The sequence below is a fragment of the Phodopus roborovskii genome, unplaced genomic scaffold (assembly GCF_943737965.1).
Source record: "Phodopus roborovskii unplaced genomic scaffold, PHOROB, whole genome shotgun sequence".
Taxonomy (NCBI): Eukaryota; Metazoa; Chordata; class Mammalia; order Rodentia; family Cricetidae; genus Phodopus; species Phodopus roborovskii.
Genome location: NW_026126416.1, coordinates 18,135,958 through 18,153,425, shown reverse-complemented (window position 1 = coordinate 18,153,425; position 17,468 = coordinate 18,135,958). Strand labels below are relative to the sequence as shown.

General features: G+C 40.5%; 1 protein-coding gene across 1 annotated transcript in view; it reads right to left on the bottom strand.

Annotated features, from left to right (window-relative positions):
• The window catches only part of Pak5 (p21 (RAC1) activated kinase 5), an 84,720-nt gene that overhangs the window by 6,072 nt on the left and 61,180 nt on the right, over window positions 1-17,468 (bottom strand). The window contains exons 3-5 of the mRNA XM_051183298.1: window positions 14,020-14,511; window positions 12,140-12,273; window positions 11,315-11,441 (exon numbers count right to left, since the gene is read on the bottom strand). Of these exons, the coding sequence (XP_051039255.1) occupies window positions 11,315-11,441; window positions 12,140-12,273; window positions 14,020-14,511 (753 nt within the window). The remainder of the gene's footprint in view (window positions 1-11,314; window positions 11,442-12,139; window positions 12,274-14,019; window positions 14,512-17,468) is intronic.

The following is a 17,468-nucleotide window of genomic DNA, read 5'->3' as shown; positions in this document are numbered from 1 at the left end:
GGTGGCTTTCAATGAGGAGTTGTCTAGAGCAGAATGGCCTGTGGGCATATCTGTGGGGAATTGTCTTGAGTATTAATTGATGCAGGAGGGGCCAGCCCACTGTGGTGGCTCCATTCCTAAGCAGGTGGTCCTGAGCTGTAGAAGAAAGCTAGCTAAGCCTGAGCCTGTGAGATAGCAAGCCAGAGAGTGAGCAGCAAGCAATGCTCCCACACACACTTGCATTGAGTTTCAGTCCTGGCTTTTCCCAATGGTTAGCTTTGAACTGCAAGTATAAGTCAGATAAAACCTTTCTTCCTCTAAGTTTCAGTTTCTCATGGTATTTACCACAGCAACAGAAGAACTGAACTAGAAAGTGGTACCAGCCATTCAATATGTAATTAATACCTTGATTCTGTGGGAACCTCCTAGCCTTCAGCATCAGGTGAGGACTGCCAAATTTCCTGCTTTTCATGCATGTAGAAAGCCATTGTTGAATGATCCAACCTCCATCACATAGGACAACAAGCCCCCTTTTATAATATATACACGTATATCACATAAAACAAATATGTTTATTGGAAGTGTCAAATTATGGGATTCATGTTAATTTTATTAACAAAACTAAGGTCATACCACATTAGGTAAGGTCAAGGAGCCACTGACTCAAATGCTCAAACAGATGTGGAGTATAAGACAAAAAGGTATGGAATGAAGATGGAAAACCAGGCAGTTATGTGAGCATTTGATCTGAAAAGCATAGAACACTGAGGACTACTAGCAACTTCCAGAAAATAGGAGAGGGGATTATAATATTTTTTTTAATTTTATAAGGAACCAGTCTTCTAACAGTTTGGTTTTGGGTTTCTGGCCTCCTGAACTGAGAAAGGATGAATTTCTGTCAGACAGAATAAGAATTCAGCTGCTTATTCAGTGGTGATTTGTTACTGTTACTCTAGGAAATTAGTACATTCTAGCTCAATCTTCTTGTGTGTTCATACATGCCAGGAAGTGATTCATATACATATATTACTCAACTCTTCACAAAACACCCTGGCAGAGTGGCTCCCAACCACTGATGTAGGATACTTTTGTTGTTCCCTGCAAAGATTTGTCACTCATATTGGTTTAATAAAATGCTGATTGTCCAGTACAGGCAGGAAGTATAGGTGGAGCTACCAGACTAGGAGAATTCTGGGAGAGGAAAGCAGAGACACAGTTGCCAGCCAGATGCAGAGGAGCAATATGAGAATGCCTTACTGAGGAAAGGTACCAAGCCACATGAGTAAACATAGATAACAATTATGGGTTAATTAAGTTGTAGGAGTTTGTTAGTAATAAGCATGAGCAAAGTCAAAACTGTTTATAATCAATATCTGTGTGTTTAGTTGGGACTGAATGGCTGTGGGACTGGATGGGAGAGAAACTTCCATCTATAACCTGCATCACGTCATGACCCTTTAATACAGTTTAATGCAGTTCCTTCTGTCATGGTGAGCGCCTAGCCGTAAAATTATTTTCATTGCTACTTCATAGCTGTACTTTTTCTATTTTTATGACTTATAATGTAAATATCTTTGTTTTCCAGTGGTCTTAGGCAACTCCTGAGAATGGGTTATTCAACACAACCTCCAGGGGTAATGACCCACAAGTTGGAATTACTTCCCTAACAAGACAGAGAATACTGTTATCTCTATCTTACAGATAAATAATCAAAGCCTAAAATAGCTTACTGAAGAAAAAGAAAAAAAAATAAACAAAAAACAGAGGTAGTAGATGAGAGAACCAGACTTCTGGCTTTTAACTGGCACCCTGTACTGAATAACACATTTATAGAGTGGAAGAGGCCATTCATGGACAGACAAGTATTGAAGATAATAGAGAAAGAGAGGAAAAGATTTTCACCAACCCCACATCTGACAGAGGGCTGATCTCCAAAATATACAAAGAACTTAAGAAGCTAGTCACTAAAACACCATATAATCCAATTAAAAAGTGGGGAATAGAACTGAATAAAGAATTCTCATTAGAGGAATCTAAAATAGCTGAAAGACACTTAAGAAAGTGCTCAACACCCTTAGCCATCAGGGAAATGCAAATCAAGACAACTCTGAGATCCCACCTTACTCCCATCAGAATGGCTAAAATCAGAAACATCAATGACAGTTTATGCTGGAGAGTATGTGGAGAGAGGGGAATACTCCTCCACTGCTAGTGGGAGTGCAAACTTGTACAGCCATTTTGGAGATCAATATGGCAGATCCTCAGGAAAATGGGAATCAGTCTACCACAGGACCCAGCAATTCCAGTCTTAGGCATATATCCAAATGATCTACATCCATACAGCAAAGACATCTGTTCAACTGTGTTCATAACAGCATTATGTGTAATAGCAAGAACCTTGAAACAGCCTAGATGCCCTCAACTGAAGAAAATGTGCCATATTTACATAGACTACTACTTACTCAGTGGGAGAAAACAATGGAATCTTGAAATTCAAAGGCAAATGGGAGGAACTTGAAGAAACCCTCCTGAGTGAGGTAACTCAGTCACAAAAAGAGAAACAAGGTATGTACTCACTCATATATGGATTTTAGACATAGAGAAAAGGATCACTAGACTACAATTCACAATGCCAGAGAAGATAGGATACAAGGAGGAACCTAAGAGATTCATACAAGGTCCCTCACAGAAGGGGAAAGGAACAAGATCTCCTGAGCATATTGGAAGTAGGGGACAGTGGGTTGAGAGGTAGTTGAGGAATAAAAGGGGAGAGGAGAACATGAGGGACCAGGAAGACTGAGTTAGGGGATGAATAGATGAGAACAAGAAAAGAGATAGCATGATAGAGGGAGCCATTATAGCTTTGAAGAGAAAACTAACACTAGGAAATGTTCAGAGACCAACAAAGATGACCCCAACTAACAATCTGAGCAATAGTGAAGAGGCTACCTTAAATGCCCTTCTTTGATAATGAGATTGATGACTACTTTATATGCCATCATGGAGACCTCATCTAATAGCTGATGGAAACAGAAGCAGACACCCATAGCTAAACACTGAGCTGAACTGGAATCCAGATGCAGAGAGGGAGGAGTGATGAGCAATGTGGTCAGACCAGGCTACAGAAACCTACAGAGACAGCTGACCTGAACAAAGGGGATCTCATGGACCCACAACTGACAGCTGGGGAACCAGCATTGTACTGACACAGACCCCCTGAACATGGGTCTCAACTATGGGGTCTCTGACAGTGGAACCAGGGTATATCCCTGGTGCAGGAAAGGGCTTTTGGAGCACATTCCCAATGGAGGGATACTCCCTTAACCTAGAGAAAGGATGGAGGGCCTAATCACTACTTCAAATGACTTGACAGATTTTGTTGATCCATCCTTGAAGGCATCACCCTCCCTGTGGAGTGGGTGAGGAAAGGGATGGAAATAGGGATGGGGGGGACATGGGAGGATGGGAGGGAGAGGGAACTGGGATTTGATGGGAGATGTCATTCTGTATATGTTTCTCATACTGGTTAATAATAAAGCACTGTTGGCCAATAGGAAAGGAAGATAGGAGGGACTAGGAGACGAGGAAAGAGGAAATAGGAAGGGGGAGTCAAGATGGAGAGCCCGGAGAGAACAGTATGCGGCAGCCGGCTCCGGGTAAGAAGACCACGTGAAAATACATAGATTAACACAAATGGGTTAATACTTAAGACAGAGCTAGCCGATAAGAAAGTAGTAACTGGCCAACAGTATAATATAAAATACAGAATCTCTGTACATTATTTGGGGCTGGCGCGGTGGCAGGTCAAAACCAGACAGCGGCAGGCGGAAAAACCATACTCGTTACAGGGATTGATATGTAAAATAAGAAAAAATAGTTTAAAAAAGTAAAATAAAAAAAGAAAAAAATAGAGGGCAGTTGGTGACAGAGCCTCTGAAGAGATGGAGGGATGGGAATTTGCTATAATAATCAATGATGGCTGATCCATAGCCCTTATTGTTATTTTCTAAAAGTACTGTGGTAAAGAGGAGTAAAAAGGCTTTTAATCTGAGGTTATTTTCTAAAGGGGGAGAAAATAGTTATACTGTATTGTTCCTCATTATCCTTTCTACCAAGTCATTTCCAAACTCCCTTGCAAATAACAGTAGGCTTCAGTACAGTCTGTAGCACAAATTAGAGGAAGAAGATCTCTAATTCTCTCTCTCTCTCTCTCTCTCTCTCTCTCTCTCTGTGTGTGTGTGTGTGTGTGTGTGCATCAACTAGTATCTAGAGTCTAGATGGGCGAACACCATTTTTAATGAGATTAGGCAAGTCCTTAGGTGTGGTTGGGGCCATCACCGATAATCTAAGAGCTTGAAGTAGTAGCTGTAGTCAACTAGCACAAAATTACTGTAATATTTTGATAATTAGTGTAGATATACTCCTAAAAATCAATTGAGTATTAGTGCTGGCTCTTCTTTGGAAAGAGAACCCATGGTGTGGGTAGAAATAGGCTTTGGAACGGGATGCTGACTCCTACAGTTTGCATGCTATACTCAGGCATACAGAAGTTTCTTCAAATTTTAGTGGGAGAATAGGAGCGTTCTTACACAAAGACAGAGTTCTCATCCAAAAGAAAAGGCTAGAGACTTGAAAACCTGCAGATGTATCCTCCTAAACAGCCCAGCTCCCTATGGACCAATTAATCTCCAGTGGGTGCCAGGCCAGGTATCAAGAGAATCTATATTTACCAAGGCAAAGACCAGAGAAAAATAAGAAGGTGTGTTTCACGTACCACACCCTGAAGTTACACATATCATATTCTCCTTCCTCCCAGAGACTACCACAAGAAAGAGAGGAGGTAGGAGGCAAGAGGAAGGGGCTGGTATCTAAATATGACAGACTGAATTGTTAATGGTTTCAGTTATACTTTGAAGTAACATAGTTCAACTTTTATTGACAATGTTTAAATGATTCAAAAAGATTAAATTTAATGGATTAAATTAAAATAGAGAGTTTAAGAAAGAACCTAATAAGTAGTAAATTTTACGAAAGTCTGAGTATAAGCTTTAGAATATTATAATTTTCTCTTTATGTGCATATGTGTATGTTTGTGAACGTGTTAATGTGTCATCATGTGCACATATATGGTACAGGGTTAGTTGTTCCTAAAGATCATAATTTCACTTACCTTAACAGATTAATAGTATTCCATTTTGTTAGTGTCACATGTGTCAAAATGGGTGGTCACAATTATGGCATAATACATTTAATTTGATACACATATCAGAAACCTGAATGACAAAGGTTTGATTTTGAGCATTAGGACACTGGTACTTTTTATTCTCAGTATCTTGCTATGGATTTCTCTCTTCACACTCACCTCACCTTACACTCTTCAAAATCTGGGATCTTAATTATTTCTCTGACAAAATGTGTAAGTCAAGGAACTGCTATGCAGTTAGCTCTACTCTTCTTCTGCAGGAGTATATGTGCTTTGTATGATTTTTTTCAACTTATCCAAGCACATAAAAGAGACAGTTTTCAAAAAAAGCATAATTGCACACAACATTTGTCCAAATAAATCTGCAAGTAGATAATGAGATCTCAAATAATAAGTATAATAAAGCACTGTGGGCAGATCTCAGAGGCAAATCACATGGCTCTAAGATGAGTCTTGTCTTAGATGTGGGTGCTTAGAAAACCATTCAGTCTCTTAATGCAGTTATGCTAAGAACAGGAGGAAGTGCACTGCCCACCCAGAGGAGATGTGGCTTGTTCCAGAAGAACACACTTGAGGGCATCACAGTTCAGAGTTCAGATACTACTCTTCTCTTGTTGCTATCCCAGCCACCTCTGACATTTCCTATCTAGGAAATGGGCTCCACAAAAAGATGCAGGTTGGAGGTGTGTGCAAAAGAAAGTCCACCCCAGGACAATTGTAGATCTAAAAGTAAATGACAAAAACTCATGCTCTAGAATTGTGTAAAGTAGGGAATTCTGCCTTTGCTGCACGTTTTAAGGCCATAGGTGACTGCCTTTGTGAAGACTCCTTGTATGTTTCCTACAAGGCAGGTAGCCCTTAACACATGTAATTTCAGCCTCACTTGGCAGTTTGTTAGCAATGAAGGTTCCTGGGTACCACTTAGCCTGGTTTAATTGCCATCCCTCGAGACACAACCCAGGAAGTAGTTTTATTTTCATTTTCTCTACTGGTTTCTAGTGCTCATGAGAGTCTGAGAACTTCTGATTTACAAAGAGCAATAGCAAGGGACAACAAAAGTGAGATAAGGAATAGAAAGGGCCAGTTTGATGATGGTGAGAGCAATGCTGCTTAAGGTCCACTTCATTAAACACCAACTCCAAGAAGAGTGGTAGGAGCTCATATACATTAACTTGGGATAGCAACAAGAGAAGAGTTGTATCTGAACTCTGAACTGTGACTCCCTCAAGTGTGTTCTTCTGGAACAAGCCACATCTCCTCTGGGTGACTGCATTAAGGAGACTGGGTGGTTTTCTAAGCACCCACATCTAAGACAATGGCAGGCTCTCATTTCTTCTCCTACCATCAGACAGAGCACAGAGAGTCAAACATTAATTTTCTAGTGTTTATAGCATTATTAAAGGAGATATGAAAGCTGACTGTACGACTTCTTGTTATACATCCTACTGAGGACTAACAGGAAGGGGACATAGACGGAGAACAGGGCAAATTTCAGAGAAAGCAATTTATTTAATATGCTCAAATCTCTGTGTACTTAAAAAATGTCTTTGTGTGATTATCTTTAAGCCATTTTTTAATTGTAAAATGCTACATAAGAGACAAAGTAAAAAATGACCAAGGGAACGTGACTAATAATATCAGTCCATTCAGTGAGCAGTTGGAAACAACATATGCAAGGGGCAAATCCTTGGTGAGGAGATACTGGATTCGTGTTGAGTGTTGGTAACATATTAGTGAGGGGATGGAGTGGTCAAAGGGCACTGGTTGATGATCTGTTGCCATTTGTCCTTTATTCTTCCTTCAAGTTATGTGAGGGATGAACTTAGACTCATTACATTATCTATAAGCACCCCATTAGTTGTTTTTCCCTACAAAAGCACATCCCAAGGCAAGAATTCAGACAGGACACTTATTTGAGAGGTGTAAGAAACCATGGCAATGAAAAGGGTAAGTGTAACAAGGAAGGGAAAACAGCTGATCAGGAATTAGCTGCCAAGCAATACATACTTGTGGTTAACTAAGACTTTACCTGTGGAGGACGTCTGAGATTCTTCATAGACCAAGTCCTTCACAGTTATTCTGCAGATTGAGAGTGGTTACCTATACCTGTGTGTGCAAGTGAGGAGGCTGGAGGTCAATGTTATGTGCCCTACTCTGTTGGTCTCCACTTTATTTTTGAAAACTGGATCTTTCACTGCTTAGCTAACCTGGCTGGCCAGCAAGGTTTTGGATCCTCCTGCCTCCATCTCCTAGTTTGAGATTACAAAGATGCATCACTATGTCAGGCTTTTTATGTGTGTTCTAGGGATCTAAATTCATTATCTTTGTATTTTTGCAGGAAACATTTTACCCACTAAACTTCTACAGCAAGTCAATACAATAGTTGTTTTATTACTTTATCTATGTGTTTATTATTACACCCCTTAACCCCAGATGGTATAGCTTAATGAAATAAGTGCTTTCTTTTATTTATTCTTGGGATCTATCTTCTATTCTAACACATAATTAGCATTCAGAACATAAATGTATGAACAAATCATCAAGATTAGTAGCATTCACACTTCTCTTCCTGTAGGCTCTGCTGGGTACACAGAGGTGCAGGGATGTTTGAGACACAGGTTCTGCCCTTGAGAATAGCAACTGAGCACTTTAATAATGCATATATTGAACAGAGGTAAAAAATTCATTAAGTTGATTAAACTATGTCCTATTATTTTAGTCCCCTGAGTGACTTCAATTTATGTTTCCAGCAAGAAGCTCCACTGCCAACCTCCAGACACTGGGAAAGAGCTTGTCCTGAAACTGCCTGGCTATTTTTGTTTCTTCAAGTATCATTCATAGAGGTGATTCATGGACTGCTTCAGTGCTTGATGTGTATTGTGTTCCTGGGTCTTGTGCTGGTGCTCTCCAGGTCAGATGGAGTGGGTTCCTGCCCTCTTCTTATACCTCCTCTTCTGTGTAGACATGTACTCATCCTTGCATTCCTGTGCAGTATGACTTTGTACTTTATCTCATCAAGAGGAGCTATTTAAGACAGGGGTAGAGGGCTGAGAGAAGGAAGTACTTGTTTTGCAAGTCTAAGGACTGTAATGAAGGTCCACAGAACCTATGTAAATGCTGTGTGAGTATGATGGCCCTCCTGTAATTCCAGCATTAAAAGGTGGAGACAGGGAATGCCCTGGGACAAGCTGGTTGGCTAGAGTAGTTATATCAGCAAGATCTGGGTTCAATTGAGAAAACTTGCCTCAATGAAAGGAGGAAGGCAATTAGGGAAAATTCCCAGTCATCAGACCCAGATTGTCACATGCAAGTATACACATAATCACATGCACCAGCATACATACAATCATGCACACACATACATGGGAGTACCCATAGACACATTACACAAAAGCAGAGGGTGGTTTATTTTCCACCCTTTGAATTTGAGCTTGGATGAACACGTGGCATCCTTTAGCTAAGATGATATAAGACGAAGGTTGTAATACATATGTGCATGCATAGTGTTTGTATCAGGGATTGCTCTTCTTGATACCTGTTGGGAAACACTGTCACAAGAAACATGTGATTATTCAGTGTGACTATTTTAGGAGATAGGTGAAACATGGCCTCTTTAGCACTCTACCCCAGTTAAAAGCCAGCCAACTCCAAAAATGATGGAGACCATCAGTTTGTGATCAGTCTACAACTGATGGTTTCCATCACTTTCTTATTGGATGCTTCCAGCATAGGATAGAGATAACATCAGCTAAATGGAAAATGTTCATATCTCATCAAAACTTGCTGAAGAGTGATCAGACAGCTGAGCTGGGAGAAACTGCACTCTAACCTGGTTAAAAGCCAGCAACTACAAGAAGAGCATCAGCTGTAGGCTGCTCACACATGTAAAGAAGCAAAGGTGGTGACATATGGAGCAGAGACCAGTTGACCTAGCTTATGAAACTCCAACTACGGACTCATGTATTTTTGAGCAAATACATGAAAAGTGTTTTAAGTCACTTTGTTTTGAGTGGTTTGTTGTGTGACAAAGCTGATTTATGGATGCTTTTGATCTGTTCTTAAAAAAACAAAAAACAAAAAAAAAGTTTTCACTAGAGTCATGACAAAAACAGTAATTAAGACTGCTTATGCATAATCCTCAAATCACACATCATATATACATGTACATAGAAATATGGAAGCTAGGTAATAGCATTATGAGTGATCCTTGTGCTCTGTAGTTTATGAAATTTACTAATTTATCTATAATAAAGATTAGATGCTGTTGAAAATGAAACTAGATAAGCCAAAATGAGTGGGCATTTTTAAAACTCATCTCTGATTGTTCTTGAGAAAATTCTGATGTGGTATCGACATTTTCCATCACTCCGAGGTTGCTGGATTATCCAAGACATATACCTCAAAGGTATGGCAATTACCTTCACCCCAAACTCATTGCCCCCAGTGAGAATATCAGAGGCATGGAAGAGGGGCTACATAGTGACAATTCATGAGTCAAGATTCTTCTCCCTGAAACATCCTTGAAATGTGAATTTGCTATTATCTCTGGCTTTCACGTAGGCTATATTCTGTTGACTTCTATATTTCACAGAATGCATTGTTTAGATTATTTTGATGAGAAATGCAGAAATCTGGGCATGGGAACATAATACAATCAATGCCTTCTATTTGCCCTTTTAAACCAGATGCTTTTTCTTTTTTTCTTTGAGCCTTCTGAAAGCAGCATACTCTGACTACATGGATGCTTTGCATGAGATTGGAAACAAGGAGTCCAGTCAGGAGGGGGACATTTATTCTCAAGATTCACCCCGCAAGTTCATGATATTTTGACCTCTTCCAAAGATCCTTTCAAGCATCCCCAAACAACAAATTCTTCAGCATGGGGCAATAACAATGCTTGTTTCTTATGATTTTTTCTATGTCTGCTCACACACTGATAAACTATCCTTTCAATAAAGTGTTCTCAAACTAGACAAGAAGACTGGGTCATATGTTTCTCACAGGAGATCTTGAAGCTAGGAAGAGAGTAGATACAGACAAAGAAAAGCCAGCTCCTTTTAGCTAACAAAAAGCGAATGCAGTAGAAAGATAAAAGAAATTCCCATAGTCTCCATTGCTTCCTACTCATTGTAAAGGATACAAATTCTCCATCAACTTCAGGTCACCAGTAATTCTGAGTAACAGGATGACACAGAGGAAAAGCAATTTCCTCTTTGCAAGTTCTGGGAAGTGGAGTGGGCGATGTGTGACTAACAAAAATGAGAATTGTGAGAAAGTGTGCTTAAGAGAATAATACCGAGGGGGAGAGAGAGAGAGAGAGAGAGAGAGAGAGAGAGAGAGAGAGAGAGAGAGAGAGAGAGAGAGAGAGAGCATAAAAGAGGGAGCCAATATTGGTTTGAAGAGAAAACTCAAGAAGGTCTAGAGACCTACAAGACTGCTGCCAACTAACAATTTGAGCATCCGTGTAAAGGCTACCATAAATGCCCTTCCCAGATAATGAGATCAACAACTAACTTATCCATGGAGCCCTCATCTAATGCCTGTTGGAAACAGAAGCAAACACCCATATCTAAACACTGAGTTGAACTAGAATCCAGATGCAGATGGAGAGGACAAGACCAGGTTGCAGAAACACATAGAGAAGGCTGACCTGAACAAGTAGGAGCTAATGGGCCCCCCAGACTGGTAGCTGGGAAGCCAGCATGGGACTGACTCAGGCCCCCTGAATATGGGTTTCAGCCAGAAGGACTCAGCAGTCTAAGGGACCTCAGACAATGGAACCAGGATGTATCCCTGGTGCACAAAAGGACCTTGCGAACACATCCCCCATGGAGGGATAACTGCCTTAACCTAGAGACAGGAGAGAAGGCCTAGTCCCTACTTCAAATGATCTGTCAGATCTACATGACACCAACTGGATGACATTGCCCTACATATGTAATTGGGGTGGGGGGATGGGAGGGGAGAGAGGTCAGGGTTCATGTGAGGGGGCAGAGAGGGTAAAAGGGAGGGAGGAAAGGAGAGGGAACTGGGATCGACATGTAAAATACTAAATTAAATTAAAAAAAGAGAGAGAATAATACCCATGACAGGTATTCCCCAACTGGAGGGGATCCAACAGGAAAACCTTACCCGGCCATCACTTGTCAGGAGGATGGAGTCACTTTTTATGTCCCTGTGAATCACTCCTTGGTTGTGAAGGTAGGAGAGGGCTTTTAGAACTGATAGGCAGACAGTAGCTATCTGTTCTTCATTCATTCTAGAAAGGAAACAAGAAAAAAGGAACAAGATAAGCTTAGGTACAGCTTTCTCATGCTCAAGAGATGTCACTTTCTTGAACTTTGGAGAACTAGTTTATGTCTCTAGTCCTTGTCTAGAAAAGGTCCAAATAAAGGAAATGAAGTCTCTGGGACATGGTTATCAGAGAATAAATTCTGGCACTCAGCACTTCAGGGATCCAATAGCATTCAAAGGAAAGTGACCACACTTGATAGCTTTTGTGCAATTGGTGCAAATTCATGTCCCTGAACTCTCATACTGTAGGCAATCAAGTTCTATTCAACCAGAATTAAGAATTTTTATTTTCTAAAAGGTTCATTACAGTGCCTGACCCTCTGCCTGTACCTTCTATACTCAGATAGCCCTGATGGAGCTAGCATATGGACATGGCATGGCAACTCAGGAGGATATAACCAAGCTCTAAGATAGTGTTGAGAAGTTCAGTTGTTTATTTTTAAAGTGGAATTCTCAGTAGGCTTCTGAGATTGATTCAGTGTTTATTGGTAACCTCCAGAGTGTGTGTGCAGAGGGAGGTGCTAAGTTAATGAATGGCGTATATATGAATGATTTTATAATGAGAAATATGGGGGTTGTATTTCTTGAGTGCACAGTGTTAATAATTTATGAAGAAATTATGGAGGAAGTCATTGAGGTAATACTTTGAATCATCTGTCTTACCTGGTATGAGTGACAATGTCTGTCAAGGCACCACCTTCTAGAAACTCCATAACCACCCAGAGTTCATCGCCAACAAGGTAGCTATTATACATGTCAACTACATTGTCATGGTGGTAATCACGCATTATCACAACCTGGATGAGTGAGAAAGGTACACATTTACTTTGGCTGATGAAATCTGGCTATGTTTTCTCTTGGGGCCACATCAATATTTTGAATGAGAGGTAATAAGTGCTGAGGAATTTCTTCAGGGATTTACTGTAGATAGGAATAATCAACAATAATGACAACAAAAAATAATCAAGTGAGTATACTTGTGAAAAAATGACAAGCCAAACATTCATTGGAAAGATAAGAATGGGATGTGTGGGATAAAATGTGGAAGGGGAAAATAAAATAAAAACCTTAAGATATACAGCAAAATTTGTCAAAGAGGAGGTTACTGAGACATTTGGAGAGATGCAATCAGACAAGTCTAAGGGGTTTGTATAGATCACTATCCATACTTTATGGTGGGTCAACCCACCAAGGAGTCACTGTAAGCTGAGTAAGTGGGTGGTAATTAAGGAAGTGGGTGGTAACTGAGTCCCATGAAGTAAACAATTAGAGGGCTTATAAGACATCAGCTTGATTTAGGATGGATTTGAGGGAGAATTGGTCTGAATATAAAGAACATATTTAGAGTGTAAAATTAAACATGGTATAGCCTTTTAAAAAAGTTTAAAGGCTGCCAGGTGCTGGTGGCACCTGCCTTTAGCTCCAGCACTCAGGAGGCAGAAGCAGGTGGATCTCTGTAAGTTTGATTCCAGCCTGGTCTACAGAGTTAGTTCCAGGACAGGCACCAAAGCAATAAAGAGAAATCCTGTCTCAAAAAAAAAAAAAAAAAAAAAAAAAAAAAAAGAAAGAAAAGAAAATAAAGGCCAAAGCAAGCCTACTTGCTGGAAAGATTACCTGGGAGTTATTGCCTTGTGGCTGCTTCTAGCTGAATTTCAGAGATTGTGCTAAGTAGTAAATCATGCCTAGCTGTTATAGTACTGTGATTCAGAAAAAAAAAAAAAAAAGAAAAGATTTCAAGAATCAAAAACAGGATACAGGCAAGATGCTCAAGCCCAAATACCTGGAGCTTTGTGTGGCTTCCAGGGTTTACCTAAAATGAACATTTTGTGGGAACTAGTGATTTGGGAAGCCAATGGGCTTCATAGAGCCTCCATTGATGAGATTTCAAATGTAGCTGAGAGCATTGGTCCAGTGTCCATGGATCAATTCACTTCTGTATACTTATAAGAGAATTCTGACTACTCCCAACAGAACATCAAAGGTGTCAAGCATCTATATAGTATTCTGGAGATGTGGAGTGCACATTCTTTGCCAGAGATTGGCATCTCTGTCAGATCATCTCTCCCCTCCCCCCGTCCCATTGCTAATAAAGTTATTAAATGGACAATACTCCAAAATGTTGTTTTTTGTTACATATACTCATATCTTCTCACCTATTTTAAAGTTCCTCATTGATACAGACATAACAAATATAATAAAAATAATGTGTACATATACAACAAATACAATAAAAGTGATGTTTCAATTATTGTCATTAAGGCAAATAACCCATGTTTCAAAGAAAAGTTTAAAAGGTATGTAAGTCTATAAAAATAAATTCAGCCACCTAGCAATAAAGTCCTTAAAATAATAAAGATTTTCTATGTCATATATGCCAGTAAATGTGACAGGAGCTGTTGTTGGTAAAGGGCCAAACTGGTACTTTCTAAAAACCATTATATTAATTTTCTAAAAACTACATATATGTATGTGTTTTTTGACTTGGTCATCCTACTTTATGAATCTCACTGGTGGGACAGAGGCAATCCAAACACAGCATTTACCTCATTAAAAAGGAGTTCCCGTCTTTGCTGCTTTCGGAGGTCCATTTTCTTCACAGCTACTTGCTTTCCTGTGTGCTTCTCAGTTGCAATGCACACGATGCCCGTTGACCCTTCTCCAATTTTGATAAAGTTATCCAAATATTCCCTGGGGTCTCCTGGGCTGACCACAAGTTGTAGGGCAGCTCGGAACTGTTCATGGGATACCCTGGAGGGCTGCTGGTCTGAGGAGGAGCCCCAACTAGGTGGAGGGTAGGTGCTGGAAGAGATGCTGAGAGAACTCATGTATGAAGCTGTGGAGATGTACTGAGAACTGGTTTGCAGGGAAGGATGGTGGTACAAGGTGGCTTTGTGGTACCCGGCAGGATACTGGTGGCTGCTGGAAGAGTAGCTTGTTTTGCTTTGACTTTGAGGTAGTTTGCTGGGGCCTCTGGGGTAGGTGTCGGACCCTGACAATGGAGGACTGAAGACCATCTGTGCTCGATCATAATCCACCTGGAAAGAGAGACATAGATGGGCTACATTTACTAGACCTGAATCTAAAGCCTATGAAGGGCATAAGAAAGAGAAGAAGCAGTGATGACAGGATCTGGCTGTGCAGCTGCAAGGCCAGCCACACCCAGGAAAGAACCTTCCTACATCCATGCTCTCTACTCCTAACTCCAACCAAGTGCTGATTTGATTCTTATGTTCCTTATCCAAGATAGTCATTTTGTTTATGCCTTAAGTATGAAGGAAAGACCCATGATGAAGGACATTGGTTCTCAGCCAGCATTTGGGGAGGAATTTCAGGGTTAGCAAGGAGACTTTCCCCTTGCTTCCAAACTTATTTCCTCGAAGACGGTATGTGGTGATATCTTGCTTGTACAAATAAAGCCTGCTTGAAGATCAGAGAATGGAGCTTGCTTCTAGCTAACCATAGAGGTCTGGAGGTTTGTAAAGACAGACAGGAAATGAGATGGCTGGACAGAAACAGGAAGTGAGATGGCTGGGCACAGATAGCCTTTATTTGTACAAGCAAGATATCACCACAATGGTGTGTGGCATTCATACACACAACACAGTACCTATACCTATAAAAGGTAAAGCACAGTTCATGGTACTAAATAGTTTTTGCTTGTAGAAACTCATGAATGCTAGACCTATAACTGTGGAGACTCCAGAGCACCGAACTAAGCCCTTGATATGTGGGAGATGTAGTGAGATGTTGACCTTGTCTGCACCTGTGGCATAGACCATGCCCATTGGGGGTGGAGACAGGGCTGGACCTGGGGTAACTAAGGCTGAGGAGGGGGCTCAGAGAGCTCTCTTGCTTGCAGACAGGGACAGGGGTACATCCAGAGATGTTTATGTTTTCCATGAGGAATAATAACAATTCCTAACAGCAATCCTTGAACTCTCCAGAAAGAAGATGGGGCCCCACTTCGTCATTTCCACTTGACCCAACATGATGCATCTGGACTACAAACAGCTCCAGAACCAGAACTAAAACTGGTTCGAGACTATTTTGCTTGAGACAACTCCTCATTAGCTGTTATGGTGCACCTACTTATTACACCCTGGCCAGAATTTCAGATAGAACTCTAGTCAAGCATTTCCTGCCACACAGTGACTAGCTACACATGTCACAGTCAGTCCTGTTGAAATTTTGTTGCTAAAAATTTTCTTCCTACAGGATCCCATGGAGCAATCATCATCCCAGTTCAGCAGGAAGTAATCTTAGGATAACGATGCCCCCTTTCCCTACTCTTGGCATTTAGGGATAATATTCATCTTCTTAGGGTTGGGTATGGAAGGTGATGCTTAGACCCGGGTATCTCTTTTAGACAGGGATAGGGTATGGTTGGGAAAGGTATGGTTTAGATGGGATGTGGGTAGATTAGCCTATCTTCTTGTGAATTATTTTAGTAATAGTGAGATATTAGTATTATACAGCTTACATTGTTATAGATTCTTATATGTGGTAACATATGTAAAATTAAGTTTATTCCTTTCCCAGAATTATATATAAACTGTATATTTTGTCATATTGTGAAAATCTCTCCAATTATGTTTTTGCACAATATCCTTACCATATTCTATGTATGTATACTTTTAATTATGTTCAAGACATTTTTGTATATTGATACAATTTAGGATATCTTTATCATGATGCACTTTATAGTTCTACCTCTGGTTTAGACATTTCTACTCTACCTCTGCTTTAGAGATTTACATGTATATATATGTACGTAGTTATATTGCTTAGGTATTTGTCCCTGCTTTACTCAGGGAAGTTTCAATCAGTGTTATAGCTAGGTTCCTGAGTATTACAGATTATCTTCACCCATGTTTCCTATACCTATGAGATTAGTTAAAAATAGATGCTTAATCTTCAAAGACTTCATAGACCTGAAGAACATGGATTTAAAAGTTTTAATATTAGTACTCCATTGACATGAGGCACTATTGCTCTTGACAGCAACATGCACCTTCCCAAAAAGTGTTGGACACTGTTGTTGCTCCTTCTGGAGTCCATCCTTGCTTCAGCTATGGCCTCTTGGGCAAAGAACTGCACCTCGACCACTGATTTGGACATGTGGTCCTATGTGCTTTCAGGAGAGAAACAGAGAAGACTGCTGAACCCTGCCAAGTCAGGGTTAGACAGCCCTTTTATCTCCCTGCTTTTGTTGTGGTCTGTCAGGTACTCTAGGCCTTAGCCAAAACTGGCTTGTACCAACGTTGCTATGAGATCTTGGGTGACTGTCCAGGTAGAATGCTGTTTCTGTCCTTGCTGCATCTTTTAGAAGTAGCCCATCCACACTTCCTGCCTACCCTAGTATTGTTATTTTCCTTCTCAGGTATTTGATGATGTTGAAGATTAAATCATCACCACTATTATTCTCTCTGCCTAGTTAGATATATTAGGTACTAGACTTAAGCGTTCCAGCTTAGGGCAATTCTATCGCAAACCCTGTTTCGACTTTAACCTAGGACTAGATAGTAAGGTCTTAAGTTTGTATGTTCTTGATTTTCCTTATCTAAAAGCACACTTGTTATTCACTGTTTTGTATATAGTTTTTGTATCTAGCCCAAATCTTTTCTTTAGACTAAAAGGGGAATTGTAGTGAGATATTCACCTTGTCCCCACCTGTGGCATAGACCACACCCATAGTGGGTGGAGACAGGGCTGGATGTGACATGGGGGAACTAAGGCTGAGGAGGGGTCTCAAAGAGCTCTCTTGCTTGCAGACAGGGTCAGGGGTACATCTGGAGGCATCCTTGGGACCAGGAACCTGCTGATGGTCATTTGTCTATGTTGTAAGTTATTTCTCCCTGAATAAACATCTATTTGGCCTATTTGTTTCTCCTGATCCTTATTAAACATAGGGAGGCAGTTGTGAAGCTTGGACTATCAAAGGGGCCCCTGGAAATAGGACCATAATCCTGGTACATGGACCAGCTTGTTGGAG